Below are 19,376 nucleotides of genomic sequence, written 5' to 3'. Positions count from 1 at the left end.
ATGGAAATGTTTCCATTAATGGGAGTTGGATATTAAGAAATATGTCTAGATTAGAAACTTTTATGCAAGAAAGATGAATGTGAGACTTCACGTCTATGGAATTGTCTTGTAACAATTTCTGATAGAATACCTTATAATTTCATTAGTCGGGTCTTGGTGACTTTTGTGTTATGACATTACGAAAGAATCATTGCATAAAATGTTAGAATCTGACATATTCTAAAAGTGGCAAGAATTTGGATTGGGGATTGTGAAATGAGTTTCATTGGAAAAGTTTTTCAATTGATCTATTTCACAAAATATGGACCATAGGAAACCAAAGTGTGCATGCTTGGAGCAAGGGACAATTGTGGTTATAATTCGAGTAATAAGTTGATTTTCTGAAACAGTAAGCAATGAATAATGAGTAATCAATATGGTGTTTAAATAAAAGTGTTTTTTATTTACGCTCAAAAAGTTTTGGGACCATATAGGATTAATTATTATTATTGCGTTTCACTTTGCATGTTTTGACTTCCAGAATAACTAGGTTATTCGAACCTCCTCAGTCGATCATACGTTGGAAGTAGGTATGAAGGAAGACTGTCATGAATCTGTCTGTAGATTGTCTAAAGTGTTTAGACATAGCACAAGTTTGCTGCAGAGTTCATGAGTGCTTTGATAAGATTAAAGTATTGGATTAAACCCACGCTCAGTTGAATCACTTCATGGTTTTATCACGAGTGATTGGTGAGACGATAACATTCTATATTCTTGAAACCGAGACGTGTGAGTTGTTATTTGCTGGTCGGTTGCACATTGATGATAAGTAAACGCACCAGTAACTTGGTGTTATAAAACTTATTGTTGTGTGTGATTCAATTAGTATGTGCAAGCAAGCATTTGAGTCAAAGTTTATCCAATCCTTTTACCCAAGGTGGGATAAAAGCGATATATGTGGGCCCCTCGATGATTTAGTGATGACAAAGGAAAGTGCTCGGCCGGGCCAGGACTGATTTGATTTGTTCAATTAGTCAGTCGTCATAAATCGGAAATCGGGAAACGACACATAGACTGAGAGAATGATTTCAATCCATGTCTCATGTCTATACGATATCTTGTAGAATGGAGGAATATATAATCCCTTATCTAAAGGACACGCGCATCTGATAAGATCAGAGTTGACAGCGGCTGATCAGGTTCTGAAGTCATACGCAGAATAGTTATTAGACTTATCCAAGTGGGAGACTGTTGGATTAGTGTCTAAGTCCATAACTATTTTGGTATGTACTTGACCCGATTATGAGCATGGTCCTTTTGGGTTGCCATCACCATAGCAATATGTAGGATGAATTAAGGAGAGAAAGGTTTAATTATGATTTATTAATATATTATAAGAATAATATATTAAAGGAGAAATCATATAGTTTAATTAAAATTAGTCAAGAATTAATTAAGAATTAATTTTGTGGCTAAAAGAGATTAATTAAACTTAGGGGACTGGATTTGTAATTATAAGATAATTATGATTGGGCTATGGATCACCTAATAATATATAGGTTGGACGAATTCTATGGGAAGCCCATTAGAAATCGTCCAAGGGATATGTTAAAGGAGTCCATGGGCTGCTTAGGGCCTAAGCAGCCAGATTAGGGTTTCGTAGTTGTAAACCCTAATAGCCTACATGTATATAAAGGACCCTTAAGCCCCAAAAACGTGGACAAGTAATCCTTTAGGGTTTCCAGCCATTTTTGGTGCCTCCTCTCTCCTCCCTCTTCATCCAAGTTGCTTAGTGGTGTTTGTGACTCCATTAGAGGTGCAACACTTGAGGCACTAAGCTTTCTGAAGCCAATCAAAGCAGGGATTGATTGTTATTGCTATATAACAATCAAAGATAATTACTAAACCCTTATTTCAGTTCTTATTTGATAGATCTAGGGTTTGTAAGTCTTGGATTCATTGTATGTACAATAGAGAAACCTAGATCCAAGCATTAGGGTTTGTATGAGCACATAGGATTGTTCTTATGCTTAAAACCCATCAAAAACGACGATGAATAAAAGATTGATTTTGAGTAAAACATGCTGTGGAAAGTGCTTATGCCCATAGATATTGAGGAATATTCGCATATGTAAGCATTGTTCTTGCAGATTCGCAATGTGAACGATTTCTACTTTCTACAACACCATTCTGTTGAGGAGTGTAAGGTGAAGATAAATTATGCGAAATTCCTTTGTCGGTTAAGAATGAATCGAGAACATTGTTATTAAATTCGAAACCATTGTCACTCTTGATCGTTCAAAACTTTTTCTTCAAACTTAGTTCAATATGCTTGATGAAGTTGATCATTGCTTGAGCAGTTTCGGATTTCAATCTTAGAAAATATACCCAAGTAAACCTTGAAAAATCATCAACAATGACCAATATATATCTCTTCTTGTTGAGAGTCTCAATAGTTGAGGGTCCACATAGATCAATGTGAAGAAGTTCCAAAGGTTCAAAAATCTTTGAATCAATGACAATCGGATGACCTTGTTTGTGCTGCTTTCCTTGTTCCCAAGTTGCACACAAAGTATCATTATCAATTTTAACACAGGTAAAACTCTAACCAGATCATTTACCACCAATTTATTCAGATTCCGAAAATTCAAATGAGAAAGTCTTCGATGCCAGAGCCAGCTAACATCATATGAAGCTTTCGAAAGTAAGCAAACCGAGGGAATCCCAACTATTGGTTTAATGTCGCGAGTAAACAAATCGCCTTTTCGTTCTGATTTAAGCAATACTTCCTTTGTATCAATGTTGAAATCACACTGCCTTCTTCATTAAACACCACTTGATTTCTAGTTCTCACAACAAGTTCCGAAACACTTATCAAGTTATGTTGAAGACCTTCGACATAAGCTACCCTGTTCACCGTGAATTTCCCATTCGTTACTTTTCCATATCCTTTGACTTCACATTTGTTATTGTTGCCAAACGTCACCACTCCTGCATTATCTAAACTTCGATAATCACGCAAGTTTTCCTTCTTTCCAGTCACGTGACGAGAGCAACCACTATCGATATACCATTTGTCATCATATTGCTCGTCACTCAAAACCTGCAATCAGTGAAAGAATTTAGGTCCCTAAGGCTGTTTGGGTCACTGATTATTAGACTGAAAAACATTGTGAAAAGAAGATCCAAAAATCCAATTACGAACTTTAGATTTAAGACTATCAAGTATGTCAACTTCGTTAATTAAAGGCACAGAAAAGTAAGTATTCTCAGGTGTAAATTTTTCACTGACTTTCGCCTTTTGCTTCCCAGGTCATTTCTCAGTAACCTTTTTCTTCCGGAATGGCTCTCCATTTTTTGACAGAAGGATTCGATTCCTTGGATGAAGAACTTCCATTTGAAGATTCATTCAAATACTGTTCATACGCTCCCTTGATTTGTTCTTGAGAAAACTTTCCTGACTGAAATGATTTCCCTTTTCCTTCGAGCCAATGGTTAATGTTTTTCACATCTGACTTGCCTTTGACATACGGAACTTTGGGAACATTTTTCGTAGGAGGATTTGGAAAATATGGTTGAGTTGGTTTGAAAGTCACATTCCTTTTAGATTGAAATTTATCGAACTTTTGAGTTGAAAACACCTGTTTCGTTTGAGAGGAAAAACGATTTTGAACATGTGTTGGTTTATTCAAAAATCGATTTTGTCGTGAAAAATGATTTTGTGAAAACCTTGTTTGTTGATTTGAATTGAAATTCCTTGATGTTTGAGGATTTGTGAACTACTTTTCATTTGATGTTTGAGAATTAGGTTTTGTGTTGGATTTTGACTCTTGAGTTTTAGACTTTGAAAAATCATTTTGAGGTTTGTTTGGGGACAAATCTTTTTGATTTAGAGCGTGATTTTTCTTATTTTCAACTTTCTTTTGAAAAGAAGTCTGAACCGATTTAGACTTTTTTTGTTCAGATGATTTATTTAGCATAACATTTGGTTTCTTTCGAGACTCAATGTTTTGCCAAAAAAACTTTCTTTCGTGCTTGTGTCTTTGAAATACCACTTTCTTTCTAAATCTTTTCAATTTGTTCTTTAAACTCTTGAGAATTAATTTTGACATGTTTAGAAACAATGTCATCTTGTTTTGAAACATCTTTTGATTTTTCAGATTTTTCAACCCAAACTTGTTGTGGTTTTAGTGATTGAAAAGCGTAAGAATTCTTCGTTAAATTGTTTTCGACAATACTTTGGTTTGAGAAAAATCATTTTTTTGATGCTTTCTTGTTATCTTCTTCAACCATATTATGAAACTCAGGTTTAACATTATCACAATTTCCTTTTGTGACAAAAACCTGATTTGGAAAGATAACCTCATTTGAGCATTTGAAATTTGGATACACAACTGTGTTTGTTTCAAGGTAATGAGAACCTTTTTCCTTCATAATTGTTTTGAATTTCTCAGTTTCGTTAAAAACCTGATCAACAACAACCCTTGGAATGGTTATTTCTTTCGGAACATCATCATTGTCATTGTCACTATCTGTTTGACTTTCTTCAACAGTCACATGGTCATGATCATTAACTTTCGAAGTTGAGGGTTTGTCAGTGTCAACTTTAATCGTAGAATCATTACATTTTTCTTTGCCTTTAGCCAGTGAAGTGATATTAATAACAAACAACTGAGAACAATCAATAACTTCCTCCTCTTCAATTTCACTAATATCATCAGAATCATCTTCGATATTAGCAAAATTTGTGTGAGGGTTAGTTTTCGAATTCTCGGTTCTTTTCAAAATCTTTATTTGTTCGTCTTTGTTCAAGGTTTCATTTACAATATCAACTAATTTATTAGCATTCAGACATTCATCAATTTTCACTATTCCATATGCATATCTATTATCTGGAACCTTATCAAATTCAGCAATTGTTTGTTCACAATCATAGGAAATAGAGTCAATTTTCTCCCTTTCGAATGCTAAAAATGGCAAAAGTTTCCTATGTTGTTCTTTGCTAATATCTGAAGAATGATGCAATGCTGTCAATTTACCATATAATCTTTTGGCAGAGTTACAGTATATATTCCTTTGTTTTAACAACATTTTAACATTTGCGCTTAAACTATCCCTATCACACATCAAATTTTTTATTTGCATATATAAGTATTCTATTTTCATTTTCTTTGAATCCAACATCCTTTGAGTTTCTAAGAGTTGTGTGTTCGACTTCTTAGCATCATTACTAGCAGAAATAAGTAGATCGTTAACGTAAGTAATAACTGCATCAAACTCAGATAGAATCGAATCATATAAACTAGAGGGAATATTAAACGATTGTAAAAGAGAACGTACCTGAGAAGTCATTGGAGATTTGTGTGAATATGTCGAAAAAAAGCATTTCCCGGTTATTTTCTCCTCCTCTTCTTCCTCATACTTTGAGAACATTGCCCCATGTGTAGGGTTTCGCATCTCGTCGTCATCGGAACCAGATGACCAAATCTGGTATGTACCATCTTCTTCATCCACACCTTTGGCCACCAGAGACAATCCATTTGCCTTTGCACGAACCTCTTCCAACCTTTCAACGTAATAAGCTTCGTCTTTTACCTTGTTCTTCTTCTCATTACGCTTTCACAGCATACCGTCATTTGCTATATGATTTTCCCCATTGCAGTAATGGTAGTTGAATCCAGCATCGCCTTTTAGCTTTTTCTCTTTCTTCTCTTCATCAACACAAACTTCCTTTTTCTCAACCTTCTTCTCATCACTCCCAGATTTTCCAGCAAAACTTCCCCTCACATCACTTGCTTTCGACTTTGCATTGAATGGCTTCTTGAAAAAACTATTTACTCGATTGTTAGAGTAAAATGCAATAGCCTCATCATCAGAGTTTACAATCAACCCTTCATCATCCGAATCTTCTTTCTCTGTAGCCTATTTCTCAGCTTCCCTTCCAGTAACTTTCGAAACCAATGCAAGCGGACCACCCAAACTGATCTTTGCTTCTTCAGCTATTTAATTTACTTCGGATTCATGAGTTTTCAATAGATTGTAAAAATCATTCAAGGAGAAATAATCGAAACCTTGATGAGTCTTCACCATCAGACTAACATTTCGCCACTCTTTGCGAAGCCCAACAATGAATGTGAGATTAAACTCCATTGTTGACCTGGTGATCCCATATCGATTGCACTTATATATGAGCTTATTTAGACGATCATAGTACAATTCGATGGATTCACCTTCTTTCTGTTTAAATTCTCTTAATTCAACTAGACAATGTTTCACTGAATTGATTTTTGTCTTTTCACTTCCTTGATACTTTTCCTTAAGAGTATTCCAGATCTCTTTTGCAGTTTTACAGCTACGAACGTAATTGTAAACAACAGGAGGCAGAGTACCTCTGAGTTCTCTCATACACTTCTTCTCATTCTTCAACAATCTTTCAGTCTGTTCATTGTCATTTTGATTGTTGGAAGAAGTTCTAATACTCTGAACAGCAGGAGGTGGACGAACATCACCGATAATACACTTCCAAAGTTCTTCATCTATTCCGTTCAAGTAATCCTCCATACGATCAGCCCACTGATTGTAGTACTCGGGAATCAGCATCGGAATCTTCGTTGATGAACCAAGGAGATGAGAGTAACACGTCATCGTGTTCATGTTGAAGTTCGCCATTGTTATACGGAAATTTTTGAGAAAAGCTCAAATCAAAATGAGATCAAACAGCTAAAACATTCAGAATTCACCAATCGAACACTCGATTTAACAACTAGAACGCAGAATTGACTCACAACAGAAGATCTAAGATGATTTTCTGAAGCAAAAGAGTGGAAAATTGAGATCTAACACGAGACTCAAAACTTTTGCAAAAACTCAGAAAATTAGAACAATTATGTATGAATCCTGCTCTGATACCGAATGTAGTTGCAATGAAATCGAGTATGAATTACGATATCAGAGTAAAGTATGAATAATGAACATAAGATCTAAATAATATCTATTTGTCTCAATTATGCTTTCAGTGAGTACAGAGAGTTTAGACAATATCACGAAAGTTCTTATCTATCTCTAGTACACTTCCCATATTTATAGGGAACATGAAAGCAAATAAAAAATACAAGGGACTGCACACTGTAAACTTCGAAACATAACGTGCCCTTGTAATAAAGTTACAAATTATCGAAACTAACTATGACCTTCGACACCTCACAACTATATTCGACATCTACAACTGATTTTTGACACATTTATACTAATAGCTAGTTGCAATCCGACCAACAATACCTCATACTCTGATTCGTTATTATAGCAACTGAAGTTGAAATGGAGCGCATATGTTACTTTTTCTCCTGAAGGACTTGTCAGAATGGCCTCTGTTCCCAAGCCATCATGGATCGGCGCCCCATTGGTGTGTAATACCCATTAATAATGGGATCCTACGACTACCGGGGAAGAGGGTTTTGTTAAGACTGCTTCGGTACTAGGTACTTTTATGACGCAAATGTCTGTTTTTCCCTCTTTAGGCATATCTGTCAAGAAGTCTGCTAAATCTTGAGCCTTGATGCTCACTCTTGGCTTACCTTCTCCAGAGGCAGCTTCAACCCATCACACAAACAACCAAAAACTACCCTTATTCTTCCTTTCAACCACCTTCTCGCCACCATCCTTAACACAAAACTATTAAGCACCAGTCCACCCTTATCCCTCTATTCCAACACCTTTGCAACTTCAAATCACCTCCAGAAAACACCTTCATCATCAACGAACCACCACCACAACCTTTATCAAATCACCACCAAAAACCACATTTCTTACTTCCTACAATCCACTTGTAATACCACCACTCACCACATTGTTGAACACCTGCTAAAACCCACATATCTATTATGACTTGTCGATTCTACGGTCACCATCGTCCAACCTACCATAATATAGCCAACTGAACAGCCGATCACCACAACACCACCAACATCAAACATCACCGAGCACCGCCAACATCGACTTTATTCATCATCATCTCCAAAATCTAGGTTCTTCACATAGTTGTTCTTCCATTTTAATTTGATACCTGTGTAAGAGAGGTGTGAGATGCACAAAGGTGAGCTCAATGTTCTTCACCTTCTCTACTTTTTGATTTTGAGAGAAGGAAGACACATTAGCAGATTTCTAGACTTGTGTATGGTTATCGATTTGGTTCAAAAAGGAAAAGGGGCGGTGCAAGCATAGAGTATGGGAAAGGGTTGCATTTTGGATTAATTTTGAAGTAGAAAGAAAAGAGATTGACCGATCGATTGAGAGAAATAGAGATTAGGAAGGAGTTAGGGATGAATATGTGTGTGTATGTGTGTGAGAGAGAGAGAGAGGGGGTGTAGAATTAATGAATGAATGATTGGAAGTGGTGGGCCCAATTTATCTTTAACTATAAAACATAGTTATTTTTATATAAAATAAACTAAATATATTATAGAAGATATAAAGTTCCTTTTACCGGGAGAAGACCAACTATGATAGGAATTGAAACCAAATAGACCGAAAAAAAAAATAATGTACTCAACTTGATATTATGGAAAATCACATATATTTGTGTTAAAAAATTTAAAATGTTTACATGATTACTAATAATATTAAAACCATACGGACCGTTTTAAATTTTTAATCACGGAAAAAAAAATTGTTGCTGAACCGGTCACTTTGTAAAGCATGATGACTGTTTATGTAACTTTGTGAAAATATAAAATGGTTAAAGATGAAAAACCCCACACCAAGAACAGCTTGTGGCTGAGAATGGGAGCCATTACATTCCCTCAATAAACCAGAGCCATGAATAAACCGCAGCCCCTTCAAAAATCTCTGGTGGACCAGAGAACTCACAGCACGCAGATTACCGACCCTTAGATAAAACTAGAATGTTGTTTGCCAATCAAAATGAAGGTAAAGATTGTATCTAGATAAGCATTGATCATCTATCTGACCTAAAAACCACCTTATAAATAAACTTGCAGATCTCCCCATCTTCATAACTCAAACTCTCCTATCTCCACAACATCTTTCAACCAAATTTAACAGAATGGCAGCTTCCACCATGTCTGTATCTTCTTCATTCATCGGACAAGCAGTGAAAATAACACCATCTGGTTCAGAAATCACCGGAAATGGAAGGGTTTCCATGAGGAAGACAGCAGTCAAGAAAGTCGCACCATCAGGAAGTCCATGGTACGGCCCCGACCGTGTTAAGTACCTTGGCCCATTCTCCGGCGAAGCCCCATCTTACCTGACCGGTGAGTTCCCCGGTGACTACGGTTGGGACACTGCTGGGCTCTCTGCTGATCCTGAAACATTCGCCAAGAACCGTGAGCTTGAGGTCATCCACAGCAGATGGGCCATGCTCGGAGCTCTTGGGTGCGTCTTCCCTGAACTCTTGGCTCGTAACGGCGTCAAGTTTGGTGAGGCTGTATGGTTCAAGGCTGGATCCCAGATCTTTAGTGAGGGTGGTCTTGACTACTTGGGGAACCCTAGTTTGATCCACGCACAAAGCATTTTAGCCATCTGGGCTACCCAAGTGATCTTGATGGGTGCAGTTGAAGGTTACAGAATTGCTGGTGGACCTCTTGGTGAGGTAGTTGACCCACTTTACCCTGGTGGTAGCTTCGACCCATTGGGTCTGGCTGATGACCCAGAGGCATTTGCTGAGCTGAAAGTGAAGGAGCTCAAGAACGGTAGACTAGCCATGTTCTCTATGTTTGGGTTCTTTGTTCAAGCCATTGTTACCGGAAAGGGACCATTGGAGAACCTTGCTGATCACCTTGCTGACCCTGTTGCAAACAATGCATGGTCATATGCTACAAACTTTGTACCTGGAAAGTGAGTTTTGTGAATTTGAGTGCGAGATAATATTTGATTGATGTTGAACTCTCTGTGAATTAATGTAGTAATATATGGTTTAATTTTGAATTTGGTGTTTGATTAGTTTCCTTTTCATCAGTGGGTTTTAATCTTTGGTTGATTAATTATTTAGCGTGTGATTAAAATGCTTACTTTTTATTTATTTATTTATATTATATTAATTAGGTTAGCATTCGTGAGAACGGCACTTACAAAATTAAACGAATATTGATAGATAAAAATTATAAATAATTAATAAAGTATTTTAACAAAAATTAATAATTAATATAGTGATGTGATGTTTATTTTGTATTATAATGGGTAAAAATAAGATAGATGAATTCTTCATGTGTAAATTAATGAAAAAAAATAATGATATTATATAATGAAATATAAATTTCAATATAACAAAAAAAACAACCAGAATCAATTTTGTAAATGAAAAATGGTATATGGAAAAATAAAAAATTAAGTTATTATAATAAAATCTTATGAAAACATATGACAAATTACAAATGAGAGTTAAGAATAAAGTGTATTTTATACTTCTAATATGAATCAAAGGTTTTTTAATTTTAAAAAGCTATTATGTAGTATACATGCTGATTTCATATCTTACTTATTATTTAAACCGATTCTTATGGAAATTATACTGATTTTTTACTTAGTATTAATAAATGGTTTTTAAAATTGAAAGTGATGGGAATTTCATATTTTATTTCAAATATTTTAGGTTTTTTTTTCATTGTAATATTTATTTGGAATCCTGATTTATTTTATACTTATAATAAGAATCAAAGGTTTTTTTATTTGATTGAGTTTGAGTTTGATTCTTATTCCCATATAGATTTGTCGGTTATATTTATATGTTGGTATTTTTAGATTGATTTAATCGGATATTATTCTTTTTTTTATATTAAACTAGATAGGAAACCCCACTTCGTGGGGGTTGTATTCGCCACTAATGTCAAAGAAAACCAACAGAAGACATTACGTTAAAGATGGTGTCATCGTTTATCAGTCGTTCTTGAAGGAGTTTGTTGAGAATTTTATACTTGTTCTTTTTGTGTTGCTTCTATAAGATATTGAATTTGTCCTAGGTTCCTCATGAGTTATGTGTTTGCTATATCTGCTCCTATTCAGATGATCTATTACAGCCTTAGAACCCTGTTCATGTACCGTATAGGAGGATCATCATTTTCAAACTATAAAACTCATATTTATATCCAAACTTATAACTTAATTAGGATTAAATTAATTTAAAAATTAAGAACTTATGTAAAATTGAAATTTTATATAACTTTACTAAATTACCCTTATTAAATTAAAGATTAGGATGAAACCTAATTGAATATTAAAACACTTACTATGAATCAAAATCTTTCTGTCGGTTGTTTTTTCTTCATCGTAAGTCGCAACTACTAAGAGAAATGAAATATTTTATACATGCAATTTAATAGGTCCAAATATTTACAAAGACAATATTTTCACTTTTTGCTCCTTGATCGTTTTTGTACATCCCGAAAATCATAGGGTAAAAATTTCATTTTTGATATATATTCAAACATTCATTTATCTTTACTCAAACATTTAAAAGTATTCCAGAGTAAACAATTATCAGAGTAAAATCCCAAAATCACAAATTATGAAAAACGCGGGTGTATGCGTTGCGATCAAGCCGTGCCCTTCCCTTTCGAACCGGAAGTACCTGAAACCGTAAACCACAAACTAATCACAAATCTCAGTGAGTTCCCCAAATACCACATGCCATACATATCATACGATCCATACATATCATGCATATCCAACAATAAATAGAAAGTGCTATGTGCCAACCGTAGTCTTGCCATTATGCCACGAGTCGTATCATGGTCTTTCTTTGCCGAGTCGGGGTCCAAAACTCTGCGTCTTACAGACAATTGCCAGGAGCCACCACATGGTCTTCCATGCAAGTATCACAAAGACAACTAGCATACAATCTACAACTAATTAACTAATTAATTGCAGAGTTCAGACTCTGGTCTTGCATACAGATTGTCAGGAGCGACCTCCCGGTCTTTCATACAAATGCCAAAGGCCACCCCCGGGTCAATCTATAAAACATAAACCAAATGGGCCGGCATTGGTACCTTCGACCCATAGAACTGTGAGGAGACTCACCTCGAATGTTGAAGCTCATCGAAAGAAATCCCTAGCTGTTGCGCTGACGACTCCCCGAGCTATCAGTATAAAATAACACCTAATTAACAATTGGGTTTCAATCTATGACCCATAATCCATAATTGGGGTAAAATTACCATTTTACCCCTGGCCCAGCTTGAACTAAAACTGAGGCCCAAATTCATAAACCAAAAGGCCAAAACTAATGGATCCACAAAGGCCCACTAATGGCCCAATTTTCCAAATTGAGCCTAACCCCATATGGGCCTTATCCTAAGCCCAAAAATTTCCTTAATCCAAAAAGTTGATCTCAGATGGCCCACAAGGCCCAAAGCAACAAGTCCAAAGATGCGAAGCCCAAAAACACAACAAGCCCAAAGCCCAGTTGAACGATGTACGCGGGGCGTACGCTCAGTACGTTGGACGTACTCAACGAATCCAGATCGTGACCAATAACTAGGTACATTGGGCGTACGTTTAGTTATGCGAGGCGTAACCTGACTTATTCCAAAACTTATTTTATGGCTTAACCACTTAAGCACTTTGCACCCAAACTTCTGAGAACCTTAAAATAAAGCTCCTAATGCATAAAGTCGGCACCTTTATGCATTTGCATGACTTAATGGGACCCAACAACCATATAAATCCATTTAGACCCATTCTAATCCAACTAGAACATGCATGGACCAAAAGCAAGGATCAAGATACCATTTTTACAAACTTATAAACTCAGAAAGGGCAAGATCTAGCAATCTTAGCTCTTGGAGTGGCTCAAACTCACAAGGAGGACTCAAAATCCCAAAATAAGCACAAATCTATCCCTAAACCCATAAAGCATAACAAGAAGCCAAGGTATGAACTTGATACCTTAAATGAGCTGGAAATGAAGTCAAGATTCTGGATCTAGAAGTCTTCCTTTGAACCACAAGATAGCACCAAACACCTTTCCTTGAAAATGAGCAAAAGCACACCAAAATGCACACTTAGATCTCATAAACACTCAATGAGAGGTTAGGTTTTCCGAAATGAGGCTAGAAGTCAGTGGAGGCTGAGAAATGAAAGAGCCTTGAGCTTATAAGGATGCTTAAATGGTAACCAAACCCTAAAAGTTAGGGTTTGACACTCTGCTCATTACGTTGGGCGTACCCCAGCTTACGCTGGGCGTCCACACCCAGAGGCACGCTCTCCTCCCTGCATGCAGGGACTGATTTGCAAATATTTTCCATTAAGGGCCATATCTACCAAAATTTCAAATTTCTCTAACTTCCTCATCTTAGGTTCGTTTCCAACGAACCTTATATCCACGGAAAGGTGGCGAGAAACCCTACGCTTCTAACAACTCACCATAGCCTTAAAACTTCCCGAACAAAACTCAAAAGTCATAAAGGACCAAGTTATCAAATTACAATTATACCCTTGGGCTCCGAAAACACCATCGAACACTTGGATCACTTAAACCATAACACCCACATCCGAAAAGGGCCAAATCCTTTCTTCCCCAAGGCCCTAAGCCTCATGACAACTGATGATTGGGCCGCAACCCCGAATAATGAAGCAAATCCAAAATCGAGTGTTACAATTTTATTAACATAAGTTTGTATTGGAGATAAGATGCCCATGGTTTGCATGGGCCAGAAGGAGTTTTGTTTTTTGTTTGATTGTATACACAGAATGTAGTTATATGTGAAAGCGGTACATAAGCATTCAGTTTGAGTCCAACAATAGTTTGAACAACTGGATTTGTTTGGTGCACTGATTTTAAACATAACTTTTCGCCTTCTTCAGTTTGTGACTTTCGCCTTCTTCAGTTTGTGACTGATATCGCTTCCATGTTGTTGATTCGATGACCACTGCTCATATTGGTATCGAAATGTAAGTAGGTTGCTATTATGGGTAAGAAATAATGTTACAAAAAAATTGAATTTGAATCAATTGTAGAAGAATTAAAACTCTAATCCTAAGTTACAAAAAGCAATAATACACTCGGTGATTCTGAAATGACCAATTTACACCTATTTCCCTTGCTGCCATCATCGTCTCCCATCCTAGTTACAAAAAACCCTTGATGTACTTGATTTGGTGCAGAAGGCATCATCTAGACATATAATAACTCATAAATGTGGACGGTGAAAAATTAAAGGAGCTTCAAAACAGACAAAAATTTATAAATAAAGTCAAAAAAGATATAACTCTTTAACACAAAAATTTATAAATAAAGTCAAAAAAGAAATAACCCTTTAACACGTGAACTCCATTTGGAAAAAATAATCAAACAATGCCTATTAGAATCCTTCTTTAAGTGTAAAAAACAGATGAACACTTTGACTTTCTTTGACTGGTAATGAAGTTGTGATCTCCCCAGCATTTTCACTTAAAAAAGTATAATAATGTCTTAATCACTACAAAAAATAACTAAGTGACTAAATTGATTTAATTGTACTTCAAGTATCAGTTCCAAATGGCAACAGTTCTGTTTTTTTAACAAATGTTTTCGAGCATAGATGAAAGAAAGAAAAAGAGGGAATAGGTTAACATGGGGTACTTTTTGTTAGGCTTCGTTTGTTCTTTATCGTCCCCATCTGAGCAGTCGCATCAAGTTCATCTATATCATTCTTACTCTCTTCAATTCTTTACTTTCTTCTATCAAAGAAACCATGAACCAATCAGATTTGATTATGCATAAAGAAAAAAAAAAGATAAATAATTTAAAAACATAATTACAACATAAAATGACTTAATACATTCAATAGTCAAGGGTTTTGCCATATAAAACAATCAATAGCCAATTATTTTATGACATTTTCAATTTGCATTCCGTCATGTACCTGTACCCCTTATACCCCTTACACATTAAACAAATTAATTTTGCAACATAGGGCATCTAAATACCCATTTAATCTCAAAAACGTAACTTCATGCCATAAGTTTTGTTCCACCTCAACATATTATGTCAAATTATTGAATTATCTGCTCAACCATAGGACCCCTTAAAACTATAACTTGTAGTAACCAAGCTTCTTACCCACCATAGGTATTTAGAGTAATAAAAAATTATTGAGTTGGTCTTAGGGATGGTATGTCATCTCGTGTTAACTACCAAAACACATCAAAACGTTATCCTCGTGTAGCTGCATAAAAGCAATAAATTATGTATTAGTAGTGTGGTTCCATGAGTGCAATATCAGTAGCAACCAATTAAAATCAATGTTAACCTAAAATTCTAACCTGGTAATCATCGTATTGAATATAAATAACATACCCACCATGATCAGCTCCTATTCTCCCCATTCTAGTCCCTATGTATCATAATTTCTTGTTAGAACTATATGATAAATGATAACAAAAAATTTGTGTATAGATGTTAAAAACCACACTATTTCTCATAGAACACGTTCTTGCTATCAGTGTGACATCTAAGTGTTTCAAATATGCATATAAGATGTAAAAAAAACAAATCAAACGACTGTCATTTTGGTGTTGGTCGTGCATCCTTTCATGATACCCCATCAATAATTTTTTAGATTGTATGCATCTCAATTTAAAAAAAATCAATTTTTTATAATAAAAATAATTTTTTATTTATCTGTAATTCCCTTCAAGAAATAATCAGATTATATAAAAAAAACAAAAAACAGTAAAACCTACCTTCCATTTTTTGGAAAATACAATGCCATAGTTGAGTAGTCTTCTCAAAGTACAGTGGAGTAATATATGCATGTATCTTCAATGGTGAAGATAAATTAGACCAATAAAAAAATGGACGGTAGCTATTACCTTTTGTTTTTTTATGGTCTTTTTTGGTTATATAATCTGAGTATTTCTCACCAGCAATCATAAACTGGGTTCTATGTGCACAGTCTAGAATTTGATGTCTGAACAGAACACCTGAATCAAAAGAAAGTTAAAGATCCAATATTTTAATGAAATTAGAAAAACTCAAATCAGAAAGATGCGTAAAGATTCAATCTTTCTATGAAATTAGAAAAACCCAAATAAAAAGAAAGGCAAATACTCGATCTTTTTTTGTAAAACTATGCATGAAAGATGACAAATTTATATTAAATTAAGCTTTACCTGATAAAAAAATCATCTTGGAGGAACCTCCCAAGTTGTTTCTCAAAGAAGCTATAGAATTAGGTAGATATAAACTGAAGCCATACATCGTAGCAGGTTCTGTCCACGGAGACTGCAGTTTAAAAATCATCAAAGCTTAATTCATTGCAAAAATGTAACATCACATATGAGTTTCACTTGGGTATTTTCACAAACAGTTGGCATGAATTGTCTATATATTAGAAACAAATAAGAACAAATAAGCAAGATACCTTGAAATAGAACCCGAAAAGGCCAATCAAAACCCATAGCTGTAATTGCTTTTCTATCAACAATAGTTCCAATTGAATGTGTATCACAAAATAAAGTTCCCACATTCTGAATAACACATATTAATGAGGAAATATAATCAAGAACTCATTTACTTCAAAAAAATAAATGAAATAAAACAGGGAAAAATGGTAAGATCTTTAAAGCGTACCTGCTTCCTTCCACTCCTAACACCCAATCATAAAGCAAAACGGATAAAGATTTCCGCCACACACCGGCTATCTGTAGTGCAGTTACATGGGTATGAAATAAAAACTTAATTTAGTAGATAGAGGATGAAGAAGACGATAGAAGGGAAGTAGTAGATGTGTCAAAATAGGAAGCGGAGGATGAGAAAGGGGAGCAATGTACCTGCTTAATCGACGTTCCTGGCCTGAAAAGCAACGAACGGTAGAGCTCTGTTGTAAAACCTCAAAAGGCTGAACTCATATGCAATTGAAAGCGAAGATGGAGGCGTAGACGATTGAAATAGGTTTCAGGGCTTTTGGTGGGCACCAGCGGTAAAGATATCGGTGATTCAGTGTGGTAACGCTGGTCGGCCGTCTTCTTCTCTGAAATGGACGGAACTCCTGAACCGGTGATAGGTAATGTTCTAGGGATGGAGAAGTCGATGAAATTAATTGCGATATTTGAGTTAGAAGAGGCGGGGGTCGACTGTAAGGGTGTCTTTTATGGCTTATTTTCCGAGCTTATTTTAATCTTGTTTTTTTTGACTTACTTTTTCATAAATTCGACTTATTTTCTTAGTGTAATACATATAAGCTCAGAAATTAAAAAATAAGTTAAAAAAAATAAGTTTATAAAAAATAAGCTGGGAAAATAAACCAAAAATAAGCTTAGCCAAACTACCCCTTAAACATCTGAGAGTATAAGTCGGAAGAGAAGGCGGTGGAGTCGATGCTTTGGAAGGATTTCATTGGACCTAAAAACGGTGAAACAATAAATTGAAACGTGTGTTAATGATGAAGACCAAATTACAGGAAAAACCCAATACGTATTCATCATTGACCAGCCATTGACCAAAAGGCTCATGAACATAAAATAGTGTTACTGTTGCAAGGACAAATTGCAATTTCAATAAAAAAAACTGGACTAATTCCGATCTACACCAAATATGGGGCCAATTATACCAAAACCTTAGTAACTTTATGTGAATATAATTATTTAATTAAAATAATAATATTTAACAAATTTTGATTTAATATTTATACATGTAAAACTAATGTCAATAGCAAAACAAACTTTATAGTTAACATATTAGTTTTATTAATTTTAATAATTTATATCATTAGATATTTCCACTATTAATTTATAATTTTATAGACTGTTTTATGTTGTGTAAATTATATATCAAACATATATTGATTTCTATGTATATAAAAACACAAAGTAGTATGAAAAAAACAAATACTAGAACTTTTGATGATTTTTATAGAACGTTTTAAGTTGTAGAAATATATATAAAACGTATGCCGATTTGTATATAAAACAAATAACAAATAGTTTGAAAGACACTATAGCTTTTAATAAAATAAAAAACACTACAATATTATAACATTTACATCAAACAAACTTATTAAACACTTATAAATCATTCAGAATGAATATTTAGAAATCAACATACATTTGATATATAGAAACATTGTTATAAAAAATTTGTGTTGAAATAACCATTGATGCGACAAAACTTATTTATTTTTAAACTCTTTCATTTTGAATCATAAATCTTTTCAAACATATGATTTATAATCAAAACTAACTTATATACTACTAATATAGCTACAATGTATATAATAAATAAGTTGAAAATAAAAAAGCATTGCACATTAATAACCATAAGTTTAAAAAACTTTTGAATGTAGTGGAAAATATAAAAGCAAATTATATTAAATTTGAAATCATAATTACATTTAAATAAAAAAAACTACTGAGTTGTAGTGGGAGTTTTAAACTCTTGATTTGTGCCCAATAATGTAATATAAATATTAATAATTATATGTTATAAAAACAATATTACAAGTATTTATCATTGAAATAATAATTTGTATACTAATTTGTAACTAATATTATAATAATTTTAAGTATACGGTAAGAAAGATATAAAAAGTTGTGTTTGAATCAAATTGAATTAAGTTTTTTATTTAAAACTATTTTAAACTATATGTATTTTTAACTCATTTATAAATAATTTATTTGAATATTTTGTATTTATTATTATTATTATTATTATTATTATTATTATTATTTGAAATAACAATAATTTTTTAATATAATATAATCTATTCTTTAGTTTTACGTTATTTTAAACAATTATTACCTTTTACTAATTAAAAAATATGTATTTTAAAATTTTCATTATTATATTTAGAAAAAACTATCATACTTTTTTTATTGTACTTCATTTTTTTCCTTAAAGCTATGGAATATTGAAGTAGAATGAACGGTCCAAATAAAATGATGATTTGAATTTCAAAACTATAGTAATTGTTACGTATTGCGACCAATCATAATATATATATATATATATATATATATATATATATATATATATATATATATATATATATATATATATATGTGTGTGTGTGTGTGTGTGTGTGTTAAGAGTGGGTTAGGGGAGGAGGAGTGTTACACTTCAGGTATATTTTTATCACTTATATTTTCTTATGAAAATATTAATATTTTGTTTATTTTACTTTTCCTTTACGATAAAGAACGAATAGGGAAAAAGAAAATTGACCAATGTAACAAGATAATTTATTTTTATTACTATAAAAACATTTAAAATTGGTTATATCCATATAAGTTTTGGTAGAACATAAAGAATTCATTTTTATAACACACATAATCATTGGTTTTCAACAATAAAGTCATATCATATTAAAAATCATTCATTCTAATTCGTAATTATCACCAACAATTTGGAATAATAATTGTAAACTCCTTTCATCAAAATCAATTATAAAAACTTTATTGAT

General features: G+C 33.8%; 2 protein-coding genes across 8 annotated transcripts; one reads left to right on the top strand and one right to left on the bottom strand.

The window, feature by feature from the left end:
- The first annotated feature begins 8,864 nt into the window (after positions 1–8,864).
- Positions 8,865–9,924, top strand: LOC145104276 (chlorophyll a-b binding protein 1B, chloroplastic-like). Its single transcript, XM_079041542.1, has 2 exons — positions 8,865–8,904; positions 8,976–9,924. Exons 1-2 carry the CDS (start codon positions 8,880–8,882, stop codon positions 9,836–9,838), a joined length of 888 nt encoding a protein of 295 aa, XP_078897668.1. The 5' UTR covers positions 8,865–8,879; the 3' UTR covers positions 9,839–9,924.
- Positions 9,925–13,622: 3,698 nt separating this feature from the next.
- Positions 13,623–17,124, bottom strand: LOC145104275 (uncharacterized). 7 transcript variants are annotated; one of them, XR_013707049.1, is made up of 8 exons: positions 16,750–17,124; positions 16,550–16,620; positions 16,341–16,446; positions 16,090–16,201; positions 15,661–15,900; positions 15,241–15,311; positions 15,038–15,143; positions 13,623–14,655 (listed from the first exon to the last, which is right to left on the bottom strand). XR_013707049.1 is itself a non-coding variant. In XM_079041539.1 (7 exons), the coding sequence occupies exons 3-7, from the start codon at positions 16,443–16,445 to the stop codon at positions 15,105–15,107; spliced, it is 567 nt and encodes a 188-aa protein (XP_078897665.1). In that variant the 5' UTR covers position 16,446; positions 16,550–16,620; positions 16,750–17,124; the 3' UTR covers positions 14,783–15,104. The 7 variants fall into 7 exon arrangements, 3 of the variants coding, with proteins under 3 accessions (XP_078897665.1, XP_078897667.1, XP_078897666.1); XR_013707050.1 differs by having other exon boundaries at positions 13,623–14,652; XR_013707051.1 differs by having other exon boundaries at positions 15,042–15,143.
- Between the last annotated feature and the right edge of the window lie 2,252 nt (positions 17,125–19,376).

Source organism: Lactuca virosa, chromosome 4 (genome assembly GCF_052849685.1).
Source record: "Lactuca virosa cultivar CGN04683 chromosome 4, Lactuca_virosa_CGN04683_v6, whole genome shotgun sequence".
Taxonomy (NCBI): Eukaryota; Viridiplantae; Streptophyta; class Magnoliopsida; order Asterales; family Asteraceae; genus Lactuca; species Lactuca virosa.
This window is presented reverse-complemented; position numbering and strand designations above follow the sequence as displayed.